A 24124-nucleotide genomic window follows, 5' to 3' on the forward strand; every position below is an offset into this window, starting at 1 on the left:
AAACCCAACAACTTTTAATTTCAAAACATTCCAGCCAAAGACTTGTGGCGGCAGCGCAGTCGCAGCGCAGCTGCAGCGACGTCGTTCAGTACGTGCGACTTGACTTTCTTTGCGGCAACACAGCCACAAACAAACATACATACAAGTATCAAGTGTATGCATGTGTGTGTGTGTGTGTGTGTGGCGCATACCTGCCGGACGGCAGTTAGCCAGGCAGGCAGGCAGTCAGCAGCCACCAGTTTTTAGCTAAAGTCAGTCGATAGCAGGCGGCCAAAGCGTTGAGACGTCGTCAGTTGCGCGACGCGTTCGAACGTAACGTTTCTCTCAAAAGCCTAAAAACAAAAGCAACAACAATTAACAGTCGAGCTTACAAAGTGTAGTACAACAACAACGAAGCTTAGCAAAGCAAAATAAAAAGCTCAGCTTGGCGAGCCGCGCTTTTCATTATTTTTGTTTCTGTGCATAAGCAAAGGTGTGTGTATGTGTATTGCTTGCTCTCTTAATGAAGAGCCAGAGAAAGAGGCAATGAGTGAGTGAGAGCGCGCGTTGCTCTCGCTCTCTTGCAATTACCGTTAATCAAATAAGTTTTGTAGAAATTTAAACGCTACAACTTGAGTGTGTGTGCATGTGTGCATGTGTGTGTGTGTGTTAGTGTATTAAACGGTTCATTGATCGAGTTCAACTGAAATGGAGCAAATGCCAGTAACGACAACAACAACAACACAAACGCAAAGGCAAAGGCAGCCAAACAAACGCAAAGAGAGCCCAAAAACAAAAACAAAAAAAGTACAAACAAATACAAAAACAGTGCAAGTGCCGCGCGTACTTTTATGTCTGCGTGTTTGTCTGCATGTGTGTGTGTGTGTCAGCAATTTTTGCTTCTTCGTCAAATGCGCTTAACCCATTTTAATGTGAGACGCGCAAAGCAAAATCCAATAAGCGAAGCAGCAGAAGAGAATGCCAAAAGAATGACAATTGCGACTTCCAATCGAGTCTAGCCAAAAACAACAACAACAACAGAAACACACACAGAAAAGAGGGCGCTAACAACACCTAGAACCACAACAACAACAACAATGGATAATCACAAAAAAACAAAAACAACAAGCACAAGCAAAACAGTCTGAAAACCAAATCAGAAATTCATTCCACATGCTCACATTCTATGTACACTGATGTGCAAAAGTACACGTTCAACTGATAAATATAGAATACATTTGTATGCAAAAATATGCACACGCTCAGCTAAAAATATTTTATTGAGCAACTAATTGCAATTAATTATATTTTTTTTTTTCATATACAATCTGAGACTGGATTTTTAATATTAAAATTCCTTTGAAATATTTTATGGAACTCTTAAAGCAAGCTTAAGCTCAAGTAGTAAATATTTTATTTAACAAAACTCGAGTAAAAAGTCTGAATTTTGTTTATTTGTAAACAAAGTGAAACTGAAACAAACGGATTATTTAAAATTCATTATTTTTGAACAAACTTAAACTGGAGTATTAAAAACTTAAAGTTAGTTTGAAATATTTGATTAAACACAAATTAAGTTAAATATCTGCAGTTTTTATTTTAAAACAAATGGAATATTTAACATTAATCATTTTTAAACAAACTTAAAACGGGATGTTTAAAAATTTGAATTAGTTTATGAAACTGAAATTCAGTTTATCTTTTTCAACAATCTGATACTAAAACGAATCGGAATATTTAATCTTCATTATTTCTAATTTCTAATTTGTTTGAAATATTTTATTGATCACAAATTTAGTTAAAATTCTGAAATTTTTCGATACCGTTTTATTATTTTCTTTTATTTTATTTTTTTTTTTTGTTTTCCTTGTTTCGTATTTCAAATTGCTTCGATAGACTTCACAGAATAATTCCACAAATTTCTAAAGAAATCCAGGAGCACATAAAAAAGAAACATTTGCTTTTCGTGTATTCCACTCACAAACATTATATACCAAAGTGCAATCTATTTTGATTGCTTGGTAATTTTGGATAATTACGGTTGAATAACATAAATTAAATTTTTAACTGTCGGTGCTGGCAGTCGCATACGAAATAACGAAATAACAATTGAATGTCAAGCTGACAGACAAAATATAAGAATAGATTTTATTTAACTGAAAATCAGACACAATATTAAATAGAATTTAGAATAAAACTAGCTCTGCTCAGATGAATTTATAGTATTAAGCTGAGGATCTATAGTAATAATAATTTTACGAATTATTTACCTTATGTTTGCAATAAATTACTGCATTTTTAATTCACAATTAGACACAGCTTGTGGGCTTAATACATTATGACCAATAATTTGTTGTTATAAGCTAAAATGATCAGGATATTATCAAAGTTTATTGCCACAAATCACACGGTATACAGGTTTATACTGATCACCTTGCAAATGAATCGAGTTCTAACTTTTGAAAGCAAACACAAAAATTCTCCATTTATGAGGGCATAAAAACTGATTCATTTAAATGGCCTGAAAAAATTCATTAAATAAAAACACAAACCTAGAGTGTATGAAGATTTATTTCTTATAAACAAAGTTCAGTTCAAATATATAACAACAAATGCCACCCGTGGTAGACCTTTTTTTCTTTGCTCAATTGTTTCGGAGAGCTTAGTAGAAACCAGTTGAGAAGGATGACAAATATCATAATATAAGATCAGATTTACGTAATAAATAAAACCATTCAGATAAAGTTCAGGTGTTTTTCCACATTTTGTATGTGTGTGTGAGTGCGATATTCTCTTGGTACTTTTCAGAAGAAATAAATTTCAAATGTGTTTATTTCGCTTTTTGAGGTTAATAATTTCGTTTGTTTAGCAGCTTTTGTGTTTTGTGTTATTGCCGTGTGCTGTGGGCCGCTTTTGTGTCATATGTAAATTTCAAAGGCACACACACATTGTGGCAGCCGTATAACATTGATAAATATCTTGAAACTCAACAACAACGGACTTGGAATGAAAAAAAAAAACATCAAATAAAACAAGATTCGAGATTCTTTTTGGCCTACGCGATGCGAGAAGCGAGATGTCGCACAACAAGTTGTACCAGCTCATCGATTATGAATATTATTGAGAAGATATACGAGTATATCAACAACATTAATACCGTTCTTCGGCTTGTGTGTGTGTGTGTGTGTGTTAGCACCATTTTTTTTGTTTTCTGTGTGTTTTTCAAAATCCCCCAAGACTGGAGACTGGAAACATAGTATTATGACACACCAGTGGACAGAGCGGCTGTTTGCTTGGCTGCCTTGGCTTCTCTTGCGGCTCTTTCGAATTGAAATTTGTCTAAAAATGATTCCGTTAGATGCCCGTAACCATAACTAACATGAGCATAAATATTATATGCACTTGTGCGATGGGATGCGATGCGATGCGTTGTGATCACTCGGCATTCTACACACACACATATAATCACACACACACTCACTCGGATGACGCAAATGTCTCCTGCTCAGTTTCATCTGTGATTGATGATCATCCGATTGCCGCACGTTGAGCTCCCCTAATAAAAATGCATATTTTAAATTGGATTTGCATTTAGCAGCTTCATTCTAATGACCTTCTGATCTAAGTATAAGCCGCTTTCTCATACGTTTATTTCGATTTAAGATTCTTGGGAAATTTAACTTGAAATTTCTCCGGCATTTTGCTTTAGCTGCAGCACTTGAATGCTTAAATATTTATGTGGCGAATGCTTTGCATTTTTAATCGAGTTTAAAATGAAATAAATTATATTCAAAAATCAATTCTGTGTACTTTCAGTATTAATATAAATTTTATAAGCAAACGCAATTCAATTTGATTTTAATATATTTTTGCAAATGCTTTGTATTTAATATTTTGTTTATTAAAGATCAAACTCAATTCTTGAGAACATTTTAAATATCAGAATTAAGCTGAATTCTACATGAGAAATTAAACTGGAATATCTTTGACATTTATGTTTTTGTTGCAAGCGCAGTTTAATTTAATTTTGAATTATTTATAAAAAAATGTGAGGAATGCTTTGCATTTTTTATTTAGTTTGCTAAACATCAAACTCAATTCTGCGGTTATTTTAACTCTGTGTCTGCAGAAAAAGTTAAAAGGCAGAATTAACCGATACGATATAGTCATGTAATAGTATACCAATATACCAAATATGACCTTCGGTATATTTTAAGGTATATAAATTTGGCATATTTTAAGAATAAAACTAAACTTTAAAGTAATAGTGCCTATATACCAAATATAGCCTTCAGTATGCTTTAGTATTTTTGTCGGTATATTAATATGGACTATTTTAAGAATAATGCCACACTGGAATTTAATAGTATACCAATACACTAAATATAGCAGTCGGTATAATTTAGTACTTTTTGGTATATTATTTTGGTATATTTTAATAGTAATACCGCACTATAATGTAATAGTATACCAATATACAAAGTATTGCATTCGGTATATTTTAGTATTTTTTGCGGTATAATACCGCACTGTTTTGCTTTTGATTGAAATGGGTAGCTGGTATATCACATTCGATCACACTCGACTGTAGATTTCTTACTTGTTACAAATCAGCAATTATAATAAGCAGAATTCTCAACGTACTCTGCTGAACATTCTATAAATCAAAGCTTAATTTTCACAATTTCAATGTCTTTAATCTCATTTGCAGATGCTCATCAGCAGTTGCCTTTGAAATTGGTAAAGACAGTGAGCGAGAGAGAGAGAGAGAGAGAGGGAGAGGGAGAGAGAATCGATAAATCGCTAAACGAAATTTCGATTTGGTGTCAAGATGGCGCTACGCTTGCGTCGCGACGTCCAGAAGGCCTCGTACTATGTGTGGTTCCTTGGTGCCGAGGAGGCGAAGGGATTGCGGGGTGCTCGCGTCATTAACTCAGTGCTGCCGTATCTGGTGGACAGATCGCGCAGCCAGGAGCCGCTCAAGGTGACGTTGCAGGTCTCGCACAAGGGCATCAAAATCGTGCAGGTGAGTAACAAAGTTGTGGCATTCACTTTCCTCCTCCTCCTCCTCTTCCATCATGCAACATCCATTCGTTTTTTCCTCTTTTTGTTGTGTATTATAGGGCGCATCGAAGCATTTAATACCACACAGTGCCATAACCAGCTCCGTGCAAACCGATGACATCGTTGCCTGTGTGCTGCTCCTCTATAATCCGGCCACCAAGTGCCCGCTGCATGTGCACGCCTATCGTTGCGACTCGGAGACAACGGCTGAGGCGTTGCATCTACAATTGCAAATACTCATCAATCGGCCCGACAATCAAAAGCGTTTCGAGGAGCTCGAGACCAGGTAAGTCGCACACACCATGAATGAATGAATACCTGATCTGATTTGAATCACATTCGATAGATAGATAGACCCAGTAGAAAACTGTTCAATGACATTGAAGTAATTTGATTATAACAGTGTTTTAATTGATGAATAAAAGTATCTAAAGTAGTTGCATTCAGTTGCATGTTAAAAGAGACTCTAAATTCAAAAGAGTTGTATCTATCGATAGTTCGATATTTATTAACAGATGAATTCTAAAAGGGTTACTAAATAAACATGAATGAATGAATAGCTGATTTGATGTGAATCACATTCGACTGTGATAGACCTAGTAGGAAAATGTTCAATGACATTGATGTAATTTGATTAGAATAGAGTTTAATTGATAAATAAAAGTATATAAAGTAGTTGCGTTCTGTTGCATGTTAAAAGAGACTCTAAATTCAAAAGAATTGTATCTATGAACTCTAGAAGGGTTGCTAAATATACATATATCTAATACACAAAGCAAAAACGATCATATTGTTGCATTTATTTAATATGCTGTTCTTTATAAAGTTTATTGTTATGTACTACGATTTCAATTCATATAAGAAATAGTAGATTTTCTCGATTTTTATGTTATTTCCAACATTATTAATTCATATTTAAGTAAGCTAAAAGACCAATAAGTAAATCTTAAATAAATGTAGGAAAAAAAAATTTATTCATTTCATATTCATATGATGTGATTTAAATTACATTACCAAATTGTAAATATTAAGAAAATTCAAGACAGAAAACAGTAGACTATTCTTTATTTTGTTAATTCGTTTTAATTTCTTTAAATATCTATTTAAATTGTAAAAGTCTAGACTGTTCAAGACACATTAATAAAATGTAGGTAAAAGTAGAAAATAGTAGATTTATCCTTTAATGTATTTATTTTTATTCAACTGTTTTACTTCTGTTTACATTTTTAAAAAAATAGATTTGAATTTGTAGATTACTTTTAATTATATAAATTCTCATTTATTGACTTAAGTTTCAGCTTAAACTTACAAAAAAGTATACTCAGTAAATTCAAATAATTTAGAAAGAATTTAGGTATTTTTTCATGTATTTATGTTATTAGTTTTAGGTTAATTCGACTCCATTTCACATATTTTACTGTGGGATATGCTGTATAAAAAAGTAATTGCGATTCCAAGATAAAAAGATTGTCCAATTCTTATGCAAGACTTTTGGCAGACAAATTTTCTTATCTATTGCCATAGATTTGAAGACAGTTATATAAATTGTGTTTGCTTTAAGCCAGTTCCAATCAACTTGCGAATAATTTCATTTACGTGGCATACACAAAACATCATGTGGCAGCACTTTTCGGCGATGTTTTTAGCTGTTTTTAGCTGGGGGTCTTCAAATTTACCGCAAATCGCAATCAATTGAGTGCCGCAACAAGCAGGAAGCAAAGTTGCCAACCTGCTCACTTAGACACTCCATTAGCCAATGGGGCAGCTGTGGCACTAATGTTAATGCCTAGCAATGCAGTTGCAAGTTGCATTTTCAGTTGAAGACGGCACTCCCAATTAATGAAAGATCAGAAGAGAGAGAGAGAGGGGGAGAGAGAGGGGGAGAGGGAGAGAGACAGTTTCCCACGAGCAACGAAATAGCACACAAAATGATATAAGCAACTCCTGTGGCGTTCAGTTATTTTTCATTTACTTCTATGCTACAAAACTAAAGACCTATTGCATATGGTTATACTTCATAAAGAGCTTAAGAGTTCTATGAGGCTTGCATACAAAAGTAATTTGAAAAGCCCCAAAGTCAAGATTTCAAATCTTGTTCTCAATCTAGATTTTTTCTTGTTGTGTAAGAATAAGCTCTTCTAAAATGATTGATTTTAATATAATACATAGTTGTTCTTTTAATACTGAGATATATTTGCGAGGTTCAAATCATTTCATTAATATCTCTCCTATTTTCATTGCAGATTAATATTAAGCAGCATTGAATAGTTCTTAAATGTAAATTCCAATAGAATTCTATACTTTAGACTAATATTAGGTAGTGAATAAAACTTCCAAATCAAATTTTTTGTATATTCACTTTTAAAAATAAGTTTTTCATCTGATCAATATTAACTTTAAGAGAATTATTTATGTGGGTTCATAATATTTTTCTTTTCAAAGTTCAAGAATTACAAAAGTAATATGTTTCTTAAGAAAATGTGATGGTATTTCTCCCAATATGATGTTTCCTTTGAGTAAATTAGTTTCGGAATTGATTAATATTTCATAAACACATAAATTCAAATACAAATTATTTGAAAAGCTCTATTACAAAACTGCTTTTAATTGAATAAATGTGATTTCCGATTCAATTATTTGAAATGTTTTAAAAATCATGAATACTGATCGATCGCTACTCCATTTTTCAATGCAGATTGGGCATTTTGCCGCCTCTGCCCGCTGGCGGAGGACCAGGACAAGGACACGGCAGCAGCCACAGCTCAGAGAAACGTCACGAAAGCTCTCACAAGTCGTCGCACCATCTGTCGCAGTCGCAGTCGCAATCGCATCACTCCAATGGCGGTGGATATTCACATCATCAGCAGCAGCAACAGCAGCAACATCAGCAGCGACGTCACGAGACATCGCCGAAGCGTTTCAGCAGCTCCTTAGGCAGCGACACGGGCAACAGCACACGTGAATCGGAGTGCAGCGAGGAGCACGGTTTGGCTGGTTCTCCAGTCTCCCGCTCTCCGCCACATGGTGGCAACCACAACAACAGCAACAGCAGCAACAACAACAGTGGAAAGCATCATTCACATCAGCACTCACAACACTCACAGCATCATTCACAGCACTCATCATCATCACATCATCCGCCGCTGACGGCACAACAGAACAGCGATCTATTCGATTCGCTGGCCGCCGAGCTGCGGGCCAAACTCAATGGCAACGGTCCGCCATTGTTGTTGCCGCCTCGCGACTACGACACGGTGCATCGCTCCAAGGGCAATCTGACGGCCATCGAGCTGCGTCGCTGTCGCAACGCCTTGATTGTGGGCGGCGCTGGCACGCCCAAAGGCGCCACTGCCTCCGGCCACGGCGCTGCCACAGCTGGCGGCAGCCCCTCAGCAGCTGTCGGTGGCGCCACATCCGCTGCAGCAGCGGCATCTGCGTCCAATGCCAACGGCAAGCAGGTGTCCTCGCGTGGCTCCTCGGGCATTGGCTCCGATCTGGCGCCGAGTCCAGAGCGACAAGAGCTGAATAGTTCAAGTGGTGAGTGGAAAAAGAGATCAGTGATCTACATATGGATAATTCTCTGACGGATTTGTCCCGTGCGACAGTGAAAAAAAACGTAAACTGAAACAATTTTAAAAATAAGTAAAGGTTATTCTCCAAATTAGTACTTTAATTAGAGCTAAGAACAGTTTTAGAATTTTTTTCTGTTTTGTTTTCTGTTCTGATAATTGCAAAAATTAACAAATTCGTACGCAAACCCAAAAAATGAACGAATTTATATATTTTATCGTAAAATAGATCAAGTTCCTAAAATCAATCTTAGCTCTAAAAATAGTGTTAATCTAAAGAATAACATTCACTTAGTTTTAAAATTGTTTTAGTTTATGTTTTTTTTTTAACTGTAAAGATGATCGCACGCAACATCCGTCAGAGAATTACCCATATATGATTATAGTTGCAGTCGAAACAGGAGAAACAACAATGTATTTAATTTGAATTGATAACTGACAATAGTATATATAGAAGCAACTTATTTTGTCACAATTTCAACAGCTTGACAAATAGGTAACGCAACGTTAAGATCAAATGTTCGTAACATAATGTTGACAGTATTTTTCTGCTAGTGATCTTAGCACCATGAAAATACAATAAGACTTTAAGAGATTGATTCCATATTAAATTATGACAATGATAACATTATGATGTGCAAATGAAATTTAAAGAATGAAATTTGAAATTTGAAGAATAAAATTTGAGGAATAAAATATGAAGAATGATATTTAGCAAGGAATAAGGCTACAGTCATATGTGCCCGATTGCTACCCATTTTCATTACTCATTTTAGTATACTAATATACTAGAAATATACCAAAAATACTGCAATTTATTGAAGACTACATTTGGTATACTTTACAGTATATATTGTCAGCCAAAGCAACTAACACCCGATTTCAGTAAACGTTGTTTGTCAATATTTCTTAAACAACTTCTGTAATTTTTATCTGATCGTAAATTTCATTTTAATATCTGTTACCCTAACGAAAATAAATGTAACAGACAAAAGGAGGCATCTCCGACCCTATAAAGTATATGTATATGTATATGTTATATTCTTGATCAGTGTCAAAAGTCGATACGATATAGTTATGCAATAGCATACCAATATACCAAAAGTAATCTTCGGTATATGTTAAAAATTTTTCATAACGTTCATTTGTTATACTTTATAAATAATACCGCACAGCTTTGCTTTTATTGCAAATGGGTAGCGGGTATCTCATAGTCGAGCACACTCGACAGCAGCTTTCTTACTTTGCTATGGAATAGACATTTATAGCTATCTAGTGTCCCACAATTATACTTAAATAAATGAAAAGTTTCTTAATACTAACATATTTTCTTTAATGCGATTGCAAAATTTCGATTAATTGAAGTAATTCTTGTTGTCTGGCATATGAATTTCCAATAAGTTTTCTCAAATAACCTTAAATTGAGTTTTTTTTTTTTAGAAACAAGGAACAACTTTCGAACATCTTAAATAGATTTGACTGAAGCTTCAATTAAAATCAAACAGAAACTTTAGCGTATCAAAACTGCATCAAAATCTAGTAGACTCTTTAAAAATAATAAAAGTAAATTAGTTAGTAATTATAGAAATATAATATAAATAACTGTGAGGTATTATTCTTTAAATATACCGAATAATTACCGCAAAAATACTAAAATATGACCATCGATGGAAAATTACATTCAAATATACCGTAGATGTGAAAATATACCATATTGCAGTATGCGTTTTGTGCCATAGAAAAACTTTATCAAACTTCATCAAACTTTAGCGTAGAAAAACTTCATCAAAATCCAGTAGACTATTTTCTTAAAATATATCAAAATACAAAAATATACCGTAGGTCATATTTGGTATATTGATGTAGTACATTCAAAATATACCAGATTGTCAGGCAAAGCAGCTAAAGCCAACAGCTTCTCTTTATAAAACTCGACTGTAACATACTAAGTTTTTCCCACAAAAAATACTAAATTCCAATCTCTTCCCAACAGATGACGAACACTGGTCGAATGAGGCGGACAATTCGGTAATTGCGCTGAAGCCGTCGCAGATTGCGCTGCCGCCGCATGCGCAGCTGAAGCGCAAGAGCGCCGTGCAACCGCCGGAGGACAGTTATCTGCGCGACTTGCCAGCGAAGCCGTATGTGCCCCGGCAGAGCGAGAGAGAGCGCGAACGTGAGAGGGAGAGGGAGCGTGAGAGGGAGCGAGAGCGCGATAGAGATCGCACCAAGACGCCGGCATCGTCGAGCAAATCGTGGTCGCGAGAGGATGAGATCAAGCCGATCATCATGCGACCGGCGGACTATGATGCGAAATTCAATCGTGTGATGCAACAAGAGCCGCTGAAGCACGAGGGAGGCGGAGGCGGAGGTGCAGCCAAATTGCGGGACACGGACAAATACAATGAGATCAATCGCTTGCTCAACAAAAAGCTCTCGGGTCACGAGCGGGAGCGCGAAAGGGAACGCGAAAGGGAGCGTGAGAGGGAGAGGGAGCGTGTGAAGCAGCGTTCGTTGCATGATGATGAACTCGATGATTTCGATGACTCGGATCCGTGCAGCGAGCCGCAGCAACAGCAGCCGCATTCGCTGAGCGGCTATCGCAAGGAGAATCTGACGGACAAGCAAAAGTTCATGGAGTATGCATCGAAGAAGCAGCAGCAGCAACAGCAACAACAGCAACAGCTCAAGTCTTATGCTGCCGAGGAGGCGCAACGTTATGGCGGCAGTCGACATCGCTATGTGGATCCGGCAGAGTTGCCATTCGATCAGCAGCAGCAGCAGCACAACAAGTATGCTGCAGTGCATCGTGGCGAGGCGACGCGCAGCAGCAGCAGCAACAACAGAGACAGAGAAAGGGAAAGGGAGAGAGAACGGGAGCGTGAGCGTGAAAGAGAGCGTGAAAGGGAACGCGATCGGGATCATTCACGTGATCGGAATCCATATCGCGAGGCCGAGAGCCTGCCATACATCCAGAGCATGGAGAAGATGATGAAGTCCACGGGCATGCGCTACAACAACAGCAGCAGCAGCAACCACAACAACAACAGCAGCGGCAACGATGAACCGCCACCGCCGCCACGCAGCAGCAGCAGCAACAAGACGCACAGCGTCAGTCAGGTGTCGCCCCGTGAACGTTTCCACGATGCCAAGGACAAGTTTAGGGCCATGGAACGCAACGGCAGCAGTCGCTACGATCTAGACGAACGCGATGGCGTCCCACCATCGGCAACCGGCAACAACAGCGACTATCATCGCTCATCGTCGCGCCGGCGACGCGGCAGCTTGGAGCCGCCCAGCTATGTGGAGGAGCAGTGGAGCGATGAGGATGATGAGGAGCCGCTGCAATCGATGCAGCCGGAACCGTTGTTGCCCCGTGGCCGTGGACGTTCCCGAGAGCGTTCGCATTGGCAGCAGCAGGAGCAACTGCAGCATCAGCAACACAGCAGCAACAGCAGCGGCAACTTGCGGCATGGACAGGAGCGTGAGCGACGTGAGCGGGATTATCCCATGCGACGTGGCGAGGAGCACGCCCATGAAGTGTATAGGCATGAGAGGGAGCGGGAGAGGGAGCGCGAGCGTGAAAGAGAGAGGGAACGGGAGCGGGAGCGTGAAAGGGAGAGAGAACGTGCTTCGTCGCGTCATCAGCTGCGAGCGCATTCGCGTGAATATCTTCAGTCAGCGGAGTCCGGTGGAAAGTCGAGCTCATCGCGTGGCGGCGTCTCGCATCACGCAGAGCGTTATCCCTCGCCAGCGCCCACGCCCAGCAGCAGCAATAGCGGTGTAGGAGGAGGGAGCGGTGCAGCTGGTGTGGCGCCCTCTGGCGGTGGCAAGCCGTTGGCCAGCATGCCGAAGGGCTATCGACACAGCTATGCGGAGCCGGTGTTTGCGCGCTCCGGCGGACGTGTGGGACTCGCTGCAGTCAATCCCTACTGAAGGCAGAAGAACCGAGCAACAATTGTAAATTCCGAAAAGCGAGGAAGAGGGAGAGCATGAAAGAGAGAGCGAGCAAGCGAGTAACCCAATCCATGCGCACGAATGCGCCTGTAATTATGTGCCTTCTAAATATGTTTTATATGAGTACATACTTTATACATATACATATCTATATATATATATATACATACACATATATCTACATCTATATGCATAGATTAGCCTATATACATACATATACACCGTGTATATCTTTTATGTAGCGAACAAATCGAAACACAAACAAACACACAGTTTAAAAATGCATTTTTTTTTTTATTGATTGTAATCTTAAGACGCGCGGTTAATTGGTATAGTATAAATATTATACATAAATACTGTATATGTATAGCCGATTTTTTTTTTTGATATATATATATATATATTTTACATATACTCGATCAAAAATAATATTTGATTAAACTTACTTATAAATATATAGCTCATGTATCTATTGTTATCAATTTGATATTTGCATTAATAAAGCGCTAGTAACAAACAAAAAATATCCAACAAAAAAAATAGTAAAAGCATTTCAAAATAATTTGCGTTCGTTTCGTTGTCTGTTTGTCACATGAATTTATAATTTCGCTATAGTTATACATACCACATTATAGGAACCATCGGAGGAAAAATGGGTTAACAAAAAATATATATTAAACGAAACTATAGCATTAAAAAAAGGAAATAATAAAAGTCAGTCAATTATATTCACTTTTTTTTTCGGGCAGCCTAAAAGTATGCTTTGATTTTTGTATTGTGAAATTTGACAACTGCATCGTTGCCAACTACTTGAAATTAGTGCAAGGCACAAAAACTAAGTTAACTAGCATAACTAAGTCATGAAACAATTGAACGATACTCGTTATAAAACGAAATTGTAGTATTTGAAAAAGCTAATAAAAAAATCAGTCATTTAGGGCAGCCTAAAAGTATGCTTTGATTTTTGCAATGTGAAATTTGACAACTGCAGCGTTGCCAACTACTTGAAATTGTGCTAGGCACAAAAACTAAGTTAACTAGCATAACTATGTCATGAAACAATTGAACGATACTCGTTCATTTCAATTATTTCCTCAATCCCATACAATCACACGATCTGAACAGAAACATTTGAATATTTTTATATATACGCACACGCCTTTTCCAAATTTATTTTATTTGTCCGTCTAATGAGCACAATGACTGAAGAAGACCGCAAAATGGCTGTCTACACTGCGAACAGAAAGAAATATAACTATACTTTGGCTGTCTTGATGGCGATGCGGAACGACTTCGAACCGGAAAAATTCCTTAGCCTGTATGATGATATACACAATCGATATCCTATGCTAATCCATAATCATGTGATTGATACGGCGATCATCATATGGAAAAAATGCTTTGTTGTGCCGGACAAGGATGTGTCTTTTTATTATAGGGAATTATACAAATACCATTTCAATATGATAGATGCGTAAGATTTAATTCTACAGCTGTTTTCACATTCCCTGATTATTTTATTTGCCCATAGACTGAATGGCGATTATTAAACCGAGTCAAAGTCAAAAAGTCGCTAATGCTGTGCAAGCAAATCATTTTACTAAAACGATCAAATTAAAATTAACCTTGACAAATGCTTTTCAGCATTAGAACTTCAATTTTTCGATTTTTTTATTTTATTACTCATTCGCCTAGTCGATAATTTTTTTAATTTGACAGCATAAAAGTATGCTATAGAAATTGTCAAAATCCCAAAAGTTCATTTTCTTTCTTTCAATATCTTGAATAAATGCTCATTGTCACTGTTGTAGTTGTTTTTGTTTTGTTTTACATTTTTATTGTTTAATTTAAAAACTCTTTGTTTGGTTTTTCACAATAGTTTTTTTTTAAAGATTTTTTTCAAAACAAAAATAAAGAAGAAAAATATAGTTTATATAATATATTTTTATCCTTTTTCTCACTTGTGTTTTCGTTTTCTTGTTTGTTTGTTTTTTTTTTTTTTTTGTAATAATATTAATTAAAAATATTGTTTTCTTTTTGTTTGTTTTTGTTTTGTTTTCTTTCGCAAGTTAATTTAAGAAACAATTAATCAAGTTCTTATTTAATTATACAAATTTAAAAAAAATAGTAATTATATAATAATAAAAATAATATTTATAACGGGGGAAAATGCAAATTGCTGTTGTTGTTGTTTGTTATTGTAGTTGTAGTTGTTGTTTTTCTCTTGTTACTGCGTTTCGTTTCTCCTCAATGTGGAGCTCTTAGGGAGGAGAGAGGAGGGATTCTGGACCTGGCTGGTGCACAAAAATTGGCGACCATTCTATAAAATTTATTTACTGCATGGATGGGGCGGGGCGATTGATTGATTGATTGTCGTTTAACACTAGACTGTCAAAACCGTTGGCGGAAGTGTCTTCTATTATTTTCTTTTTGTTTTTATATATTTTTTGTTTTAAATAACGCTGCGCTTCATTTCATCTCCTGCTCATATTCTTATTTTCATTTTCATATTTTTATTTTTATTTGTTTTTGTTTTTCTTTTCAACTTTCTATACATACACGTCGCGGGTCAGGTTAAAAAAAAAATAACTCATTTGAAATAAATTGTTTAAGCTTCATATTAACTGTGGAGTGTAATTGATTATAGTTTTTTTTGTTGTTTTCCTTTTTTTTTGTTTTGTTTTGTTTTTTTGCTACATCGACGTGATTTTGGGCGGGGCGGAGAGATGGGGTTAGGGGTGGAGGGATGGAGCGCTGCTAGTAGTTGGATGTAGAAGAAAGCGTCGTGGATGCCGCTTTACATGTTCTCAAACTGATCCACGCGACGCTTTGTGTTGCCCTTGCGGATCTCACGCAGCGTCTTGTACTTGTCGCGTCCCTGACGCACGTTCTCGCGATGAATCTTGTCGTTTGCCGTCTCTTTCGTTTCGTCGCGTGACTGCGCCAGATCTTGCTTCAAGGCCTGGGTTGTTGTATCGAAATGAGCGAGATGGCGACACACAAATAGAAAGAGAAAGAGAGAAAAGTAAGTAAAATAAGTATACGTTGAAAAATAACAATGCCAAAAGCTTAATTACTTAATGCGAACAAATAGTGACTTGACTAGTCTTAAAATTTCCATTGATGTTAATAGCACTTCATCAATTTGTACAAATTGCAATCAAGACTAACTTTGTTTTTCTACAAACATACTGATGATCGATGTGCTATTCGCTTTTAAAATAAACATCTTGTTTAACCTATCTATACTCAATTGTAAACATACAACTAACTTGACATGACAATTTAACTAGCTCTAAAATCGATTGATAAATGTTTTCCTTAAACTACCACCAATTAAACTTTGCTTTTACAACTCTTCTATATGCTAGATAAAAACGCACCTTGAGCTGATCATGCAAGCGATCGCTACTCAATCTAAAATTTACAACTAACTTTACATGACAATTTAACAAGACTTAAAGTTAACTAAAATCGATTGTGAAATGTTTTTCTTAATCTTTGCATTAACAACTCTTCTATATGCTAGATAAAACGCACCTTGAGCTGATCATGCAGGCGCTCATTGCGCTCGGCCAGCGTGCGTCTGTCCTCGATGGGATCCTTGATATGCTCGTCCGTGTCCAAATCGCGCGACACATCGCCGCCGGCATCGCCATTCGTCAGCTCCTCCTCGTTCTCGTTCTCATCCTCGGCCACATGGTGATGTTGCGGCGTGGTCGATGCAGCCAACAGAGCGGCAGCAGCCTCAGCCTAAAAAGCACATAATACCAAATTTAGAAGCTGATATCCAAAATTGATACAATATACAATAGATTTACCTGTTTGCGACGTGCTTCCTCGACCTCGTCTTGCAGACGCTGTTTTATATGAGTACATACTTTATACATATACATATCTATATATATATATATACATACACATATATCTACATCTATATGCATAGATTAGCCTATATACATACATATACACCGTGTATATCTTTTATGTAGCGAACAAATCGAAACACAAACAAACACACAGTTTAAAAATGCATTTTTTTTTTTATTGATTGTAATCTTAAGACGCGCGGTTAATTGGTATAGTATAAATATTATACATAAATACTGTATATGTATAGCCGATTTTTTTTTTTGATATATATATATATATTTTACATATACTCGATCAAAAATAATATTTGATTAAACTTACTTATAAATATATAGCTCATGTATCTATTGTTATCAATTTGATATTTGCATTAATAAAGCGCTAGTAACAAACAAAAAATATCCAACAAAAAAAATAGTAAAAGCATTTCAAAATAATTTGCGTTCGTTTCGTTGTCTGTTTGTCACATGAATTTATAATTTCGCTATAGTTATACATACCACATTATAGGAACCATCGGAGGAAAAATGGGTTAACAAAAAATATATTAAACGAAACTATAGCATTAAAAAAAGGAAATAATAAAAGTCAGTCAATTATATTCACTTTTTTTTTCGGGCAGCCTAAAAGTATGCTTTGATTTTTGTATTGTGAAATTTGACAACTGCATCGTTGCCAACTACTTGAAATTAGTGCAAGGCACAAAAACTAAGTTAACTAGCATAACTAAGTCATGAAACAATTGAACGATACTCGTTATAAAACGAAATTGTAGTATTTGAAAAAGCTAATAAAAAAATCAGTCATTTAGGGCAGCCTAAAAGTATGCTTTGATTTTTGCAATGTGAAATTTGACAACTGCAGCGTTGCCAACTACTTGAAATTGTGCTAGGCACAAAAACTAAGTTAACTAGCATAACTATGTCATGAAACAATTGAACGATACTCGTTCATTTCAATTATTTCCTCAATCCCATACAATCACACGATCTGAACAGAAACATTTGAATATTTTTATATACGCACACGCCTTTTCCAAATTTATTTTATTTGTCCGTCTAATGAGCACAATGACTGAAGAAGACCGCAAAATGGCTGTCTACACTGCGAACAGAAAGAAATATAACTATACTTTGGCTGTCTTGATGGCGATGCGGAACGACTTCGAACCGGAAAAATTCCTTAGCCTGTATGATGATATACACAATCGATATCCTATGCTAATCCATAATCATGTGATTGATACGGCGATCATCATATGGAAAAAATGCTTTGTTGTGCCGGACAAGGATGTGTCTTTTTATTATAGGGAATTATACAAATACCATTTCAATATGATAGATGCGTAAGATTTAATTCTACAGCTGTTTTCACATTCCCTGATTATTTTATTTGCCCATAGACTGAATGGCGATTATTAAACCGAGTCAAAGTCAAAAGTCGCTAATGCTGTGCAAGCAAATCATTTTACTAAAACGATCAAATTAAAATTAACCTTGACAAATGCTTTTCAGCATTAGAACTTCAATTTTTCGATTTTTTTATTTTATTACTCATTCGCCTAGTCGATAATTTTTTTAATTTGACAGCATAAAAGTATGCTATAGAAATTGTCAAAATCCCAAAAGTTCATTTTCTTTCTTTCAATATCTTGAATAAATGCTCATTGTCACTGTTGTAGTTGTTTTTGTTTTGTTTTACATTTTTATTGTTTAATTTAAAAACTCTTTGTTTGGTTTTTCACAATAGTTTTTTTTTAAAGATTTTTTTCAAAACAAAAATAAAGAAGAAAAATATAGTTTATATAATATATTTTTATCCTTTTTCTCACTTGTGTTTTCGTTTTCTTGTTTGTTTGTTTTTTTTTTTTTTTGTAATAATATTAATTAAAAATATTGTTTTCTTTTTGTTTGTTTTTGTTTTGTTTTCTTTCGCAAGTTAATTTAAGAAACAATTAATCAAGTTCTTATTTAATTATACAAATTTAAAAAAAAAATAGTAATTATATAATAATAAAAATAATATTTATAACGGGGGAAAATGCAAATTGCTGTTGTTGTTGTTTGTTATTGTAGTTGTAGTTGTTGTTTTTCTTGTTACTGCGTTTCGTTTCTCCTCAATGTGGAGCTCTTAGGGAGGAGAGAGGAGGGATTCTGGACCTGGCTGGTGCACAAAAATTGGCGACCATTCTATAAAATTTATTTACTGCATGGATGGGGCGGGGCGATTGATTGATTGATTGTCGTTTAACACTAGACTGTCAAAACCGTTGGCGGAAGTGTCTTCTATTATTTTCTTTTTGTTTTTATATATTTTTTGTTTTAAATAACGCTGCGCTTCATTTCATCTCCTGCTCATATTCTTATTTTCATTTTCATATTTTTATTTTTATTTGTTTTTTGTTTTTCTTTTCAACTTTCTATACATACACGTCGCGGGTCAGGTTAAAAAAAAAATAACTCATTTGAAATAAATTGTTTAAGCTTCATATTAACTGTGGAGTGTAATTGATTATAGTTTTTTTTGTTGTTTTCCTTTTTTTTTGTTTTGTTTTGTTTTTTTTTGCTACATCGACGTGATTTTGGGCGGGGCGGAGAGATGGGGTTAGGGGTGGAGGGATGGAGCGCTGCTAGTAGTTGGATGTAGAAGAAAGCGTCGTGGATGCCGCTTTACATGTTCTCAAACTGATCCACGCGACGCTTTGTGTTGCCCTTGCGGATCTCACGCAGCGTCTTGTACTTGTCGCGTCCCTGACGCACGTTCTCGCGATGAATCTTGTCGTTTGCCGTCTCTTTCGTTTCGTCGCGTGACTGCGCCAGATCTTGCTTCAAGGCCTGGGTTGTTGTATCGAAATGAGCGAGATGGCGACACACAAATAGAAAGAGAAAGAGAGAAAAGTAAGTAAAATAAGTATACGTTGAAAAATAACAATGCCAAAAGCTTAATTACTTAATGCGAACAAATAGTGACTTGACTAGTCTTAAAATTTCCATTGATGTTAATAGCACTTCATCAATTTGTACAAATTGCAATCAAGACTAACTTTGTTTTTCTACAAACATACTGATGATCGATGTGCTATTCGCTTTTAAAATAAACATCTTGTTTAACCTATCTATACTCAATTGTAAACATACAACTAACTTGACATGACAATTTAACTAGCTCTAAAATCGATTGATAAATGTTTTCCTTAAACTACCACCAATTAAACTTTGCTTTTACAACTCTTCTATATGCTAGATAAAACGCACCTTGAGCTGATCATGCAAGCGATCGCTACTCAATCTAAAATTTACAACTAACTTTACATGACAATTTAACAAGACTTAAAGTTAACTAAAATCGATTGTGAAATGTTTTTCTTAATCTTTGCATTAACAACTCTTCTATATGCTAGATAAAACGCACCTTGAGCTGATCATGCAGGCGCTCATTGCGCTCGGCCAGCGTGCGTCTGTCCTCGATGGGATCCTTGATATGCTCGTCCGTGTCCAAATCGCGCGACACATCGCCGCCGGCATCGCCATTCGTCAGCTCCTCCTCGTTCTCGTTCTCATCCTCGGCCACATGGTGATGTTGCGGCGTGGTCGATGCAGCCAACAGAGCGGCAGCAGCCTCAGCCTAAAAAGCACATAATACCAAATTTAGAAGCTGATATCCAAAATTGATACAATATACAATAGATTTACCTGTTTGCGACGTGCTTCCTCGACCTCGTCTTGCAGACGCTTGGTCTCTTCGTCCTTGGCATTGACCTCGTCCTGAATGCGTTGCACCTCCTGTTGCTTGGCCATGATCTCCTCCTCGAGCTTGGCCTTCTCGACGGCCTCCATGTTCTTGGCCTCCTCGAGACGCTGCAACATCGACTGCAGCTCCTTCTGGCGCAGCTCAAGCTCATCCTTGGCGGCCTGCAGCTGCTTCAGCTGCTCCTCGAGGCGGCGAATCATTTCCTGGGCCTCGAGCAAATCGCGCTGCGAACGTTCCATCTCCTCTTGCATTTGCTTAAGGCGATCCTCGTACTCCTGTTGCTTCTTCTCGGCACGTTCGCGTGCTGCCAGCGCCAGCTGCAGCTTTTCGCTGTATGAAAATGAAACCAACACAAAATTGTTAATTGAGAAGATGAAGAAAGATGAAAGATCTACATATATTGACACAACTTACCGCTCCTGCTGTTTGGCATTCTTCTCTTCGCGCGCCTGCGCCTTCATCTGCTGCACATCGATCGTGTCGGGCTTGCGACGACGCATGTACAGCTCATGGTTGCCCATGCAGAGGGCCAGGATGCGTTTGTTGATGCGAACGCGTGGCGCAAAGAACATAAAGTCGGGTGCCTTCTTGTCGATGGGCTTGATGATGAACTTCTTCTCGGAGAAGGAAATGTTACGGATCTCCGACCAGGGGAAACCAATTTTGGGCGTTAATCGATCGTCCTGCTCGTAAATGTTGAGGCCAAGGGCATCGACGCCCAACCACAGATCGGTGCCCTTCTTGTTGCGGATCTCAAAGTAATTGACGCCATACATTTCCAGATCCTGGGCAATTTTCAGATACTCCATCATGGCATCCTCGCGCAGCATGCTGCGATGCTCCTGCCACCAGGTCATTATCGATTGCTCCCACTCATCCTTGGACATCTTGTGCTGATCGATGACGCGCTGTGGCAACAATCGATCGTTCGCTAGGAAACCGGCTGTATGGGTGGTTTTATTGTGATCACCATGACGCGCCTGCACTGCATAGGAGGCCAGCAGCACCGACGTTTCCGGCGGGCAATAGATCTCGTCGGTCAATATGGCATTCTTCACTTGCAGATAGAACAGGCGCAGTGTGATGTCCTGTATCAGCTCCTCGGCCACATCTTCCGGATAGAATTTGGCACGGAATCTGAATTGCAAGGGATTCTCCTTTTTCACATCCTGATTCATCACCTGCACACGGATAAATATAGTTCATTAGTTTCAATTGACAAATACAATTTTTCAAATTTATAATAAATAAATAATAATATAATAAATTTCGAATTTTCTCTAATTTTAAATATTCTTATATATTTATACCAAATTTTTGTTCAATTTTTAGAATTACTAATTCACTTTGATTTTGTTGATTTAGAATTCCAACCAATTTTGTATTATTTTCCTACTTATTTATAAAATGTTCATTAAATTTTGAAATTATTCTTCTTTTGCAACTTATCGAATAATAAAATTAAAATGTTTATTCATATTTGATTTATGCTTTTGGTTATTTTGTGTGTTTATGATTTGCCCTCAAGTTTACCCATGTGGAAAACGGCATTGATCCAGTCTGTGGAAGTTTGTTTTATTATTGTGCGAGCGGTGCAAAGTGCGCAGCATGTTCAATGAGAAATCAATCAAAGATCAGAGTTCAATGTAATCAGTAATATAAAGTTCTGAAATTATGTTTAACAACTCTACAGGGCATGCAAAAATACTTAATTATCGTTGCCAGTTTTCACTGCAACGTTGCCAAATTTCACAACAAACATTGGCTTTCTACAATCACAATACTTTGTGAGGGACGCTACAATCGGTCTAGACGGCAATAGCATGGTAAAGGTTTTATTTCCAGGACAGTTTTGTGATGCTTAATAATCGTTGCCAGTTTCCACTGCAACGTTGCCAAATTTGACAACAAACATTGGCTTTCTACAATCACAATATTTTGTGTGGGACGCTACAATCGGGCTAGACGACAATACCATGACAAATTTTTCTTTTTTGAGGACAGTTTTGTGGTAGTTTTTTTAGTAAGGCCCACCATATCATCGGCATCGTCATCCTCTTCGCTCTCATCTGTCTGATTGTGTCCATTGCTATCGGCTGTCTTCTTGTCCACATATTTCTTAACACGTTTCAAATACTTGATAGTCTTTATGGCCGGCGATTCGGGCTAGAGACATGCGAGCGAACGTTAACCTTTTTATTAGTCTAAATTCTAAAACTATCTACATATAAATAATTTATGTGTGTTTCTCTTGTGTGTGTGCTTGTGTTTCAAGCATTGTTCTACGGTGATATTTTGTCTGAAAATATGTAGTTTGTAGTTTGTATAACAATGCTCTTACCTTTTTGTATAGCTTGATCCATGTGGAATCGCCCTTTGAGTCCGTGTACTGCAGACCAAAGAACCAAACCTCACGCAGGCCGATCGTCTTGACCACCTGATCGAACAGTTGTTTGCCCGTCGTTGTCGACTGAATGGCGAACTCCAGTTCGGCGTCCATTGTCGTGACGCGCACATTTAGCTGCAAAGATAAAATTTATTTCAAATTAGAACATATTTATAATTGATCGGAAAATACACAAAGATATTTTAAAGTTGTAGAAATTCGAATTTGAAGACTGCAAACATTCTTTTAAAGCGCATACCACATCGAATGACATTGCTCTACAAATTTGATTGTCATTTGAAGTTTGCATTAATGCGTCTCAAGATAATTTGTGATATCGATAACAGGTTGTATGTAGCACAGCTTAGAGGAAACCTCTCCTCCCATCACGTGCCTTGCTCATGTGCATTTTGCATTCGTATTCGCATTCGCATTTCACTTTCGCTGTCTCACGTATCTTTCTGCACCATTTGACAACCCCTTTCGCCCACGCGCTTTCCAAATTGGTCAAGTGACATACAAATATATATACACCTGCATATCGGACATGTGACACAGCTTGTGCTTGTATAATAGTTTTTGTGCTGCCCCGCACCCAGGCATAAACTCAACCAGTCAGTCAGTCAGTCAATCCAATCGCTGGCTATCTGTCCCTCTGTCTGTTGTTGTTGATGTCATGGTTGATTGCATTTGCTCGTTTTCCAAAAGTGATTTTCTTCCCATTGTTAATGTGTGTTTTTCTGTTTCTGTGTCTGTGTGAGTTCGTAATTAGCCGACACGTGCATCTTCTCTCACATGTTTTTCGACTTTTGCACATAATTCCTTCTTCACACACAGTTGACGCTTGATCGATATTATCGATCTCCTGTTATCGATACATTACTTTGATTTTATTTCATTGCAATTCATTTAAACTGAGCATAATTATAGATATTTCAGTTTAAAACATAACATCGCTATGACTTAATTGTTTTTCCAACTTTTTGCACATAATTCGTTCTCCAAACACAGTTGACGCTTGATCGATATTATCGGTCTCTTGTTATCGATACATTACTTTGATTTAATTTCATTGCATTTCGCTTAATCTAATCATAATTATAGATATTTCAGTCTGTCTGTGTGAGTTCGTATATTTTTGTACATAATTTCTTCTTTAAACAGTTGACGCTATTATCGATCTCTTGTTATCGATGCATTACTTTGATTAAATTTCATAGAAATTCGGTTAAGCTGAACGTAATTATAGATATTTCATTCTGTCTGTGTGACACGTGCATTTTCTCTCACATATTTTACGACTTTTTGTACATAATTCCTTCTTGATCGATATTATCGATCTCTTGTTATTTAAACTAATTATAGATTTCAGTCTGTCTGACACATGGATCTTCTTTCTCATGTTTTATACATAATTATTTCTTCAAACGCAGTTGATGCTTAATCAATTTTATCAATACATTACTTGGATTTAATTTTATTGCATTGCACTTAAACTGATCATCATCATAGATATATCAGTTTAACTTTGACTTAATTGAAATGC

The 24124-nt window shown here is 36.9% G+C and overlaps 3 protein-coding genes across 12 annotated transcripts in view; 2 read left to right on the top strand and 1 right to left on the bottom strand.

Moving 5' to 3' along the window:
• Nucleotides 1–246: 246 nt before the first annotated feature.
• On the top strand, nt 247–12943 carry LOC117577951 (uncharacterized protein DDB_G0284459). The gene is made up of 5 exons (XM_034262987.2): nt 247–472; nt 4691–5005; nt 5103–5329; nt 7739–8580; nt 10606–12943. Exons 2-5 carry the CDS (start codon nt 4811–4813, stop codon nt 12546–12548), a joined length of 3207 nt encoding a protein of 1068 aa, XP_034118878.1. The 5' UTR covers nt 247–472; nt 4691–4810; the 3' UTR covers nt 12549–12943.
• Nucleotides 12944–13614: 671 nt separating this feature from the next.
• Nucleotides 13615–18122, top strand: LOC127565776 (uncharacterized). 3 transcript variants are annotated; one of them, XR_007955153.1, is made up of 2 exons: nt 13615–14043; nt 14101–14127. XR_007955153.1 is itself a non-coding variant. In XM_052006178.1 (2 exons), the coding sequence occupies exons 1-2, from the start codon at nt 13760–13762 to the stop codon at nt 17861–17863; spliced, it is 303 nt and encodes a 100-aa protein (XP_051862138.1). In that variant the 5' UTR covers nt 13684–13759; the 3' UTR covers nt 17864–18122. The 3 variants fall into 3 exon arrangements, 2 of the variants coding, with proteins under 2 accessions (XP_051862138.1, XP_051862130.1); XM_052006178.1 differs by lacking the exon at nt 14101–14127 and adding an exon at nt 17845–18122 and having other exon boundaries at nt 13684–14043; XM_052006170.1 differs by lacking the exons at nt 13615–14043; nt 14101–14127 and adding exons at nt 17433–17787; nt 17845–18122.
• Nucleotides 14375–24124, bottom strand: part of LOC117577952 (moesin/ezrin/radixin homolog 1) — a 32693-nt gene continuing 22943 nt past the window's right edge. For 4 of the 8 annotated variants that reach the window (XM_034262991.2, XM_034262992.2, XM_034262990.2 and 1 more), the window contains 7 exons: nt 22534–22713; nt 22227–22358; nt 21726–21752; nt 20607–21373; nt 20135–20522; nt 19854–20066; nt 18187–19276 (listed from right to left, as the gene is read on the bottom strand). In XM_034262991.2, coding sequence (XP_034118882.1) covers nt 19112–19276; nt 19854–20066; nt 20135–20522; nt 20607–21373; nt 21726–21752; nt 22227–22358; nt 22534–22713 — 1872 coding nt within the window. In that variant the 3' untranslated portion in view covers nt 18187–19111. Of the gene's footprint in view, nt 15532–16109; nt 16323–18186; nt 19277–19853; nt 20067–20134; nt 20523–20606; nt 21374–21725; nt 21753–22226; nt 22359–22533; nt 22714–24124 lie in introns of those variants that run through there. The other 4 variants (XM_052006147.1, XM_034262993.2, XM_052006134.1 and 1 more) reach the window with 3 other exon arrangements.

This window comes from Drosophila albomicans, chromosome X (genome assembly GCF_009650485.2).
Source record: "Drosophila albomicans strain 15112-1751.03 chromosome X, ASM965048v2, whole genome shotgun sequence".
Taxonomy (NCBI): domain Eukaryota; kingdom Metazoa; phylum Arthropoda; class Insecta; order Diptera; family Drosophilidae; genus Drosophila; species Drosophila albomicans.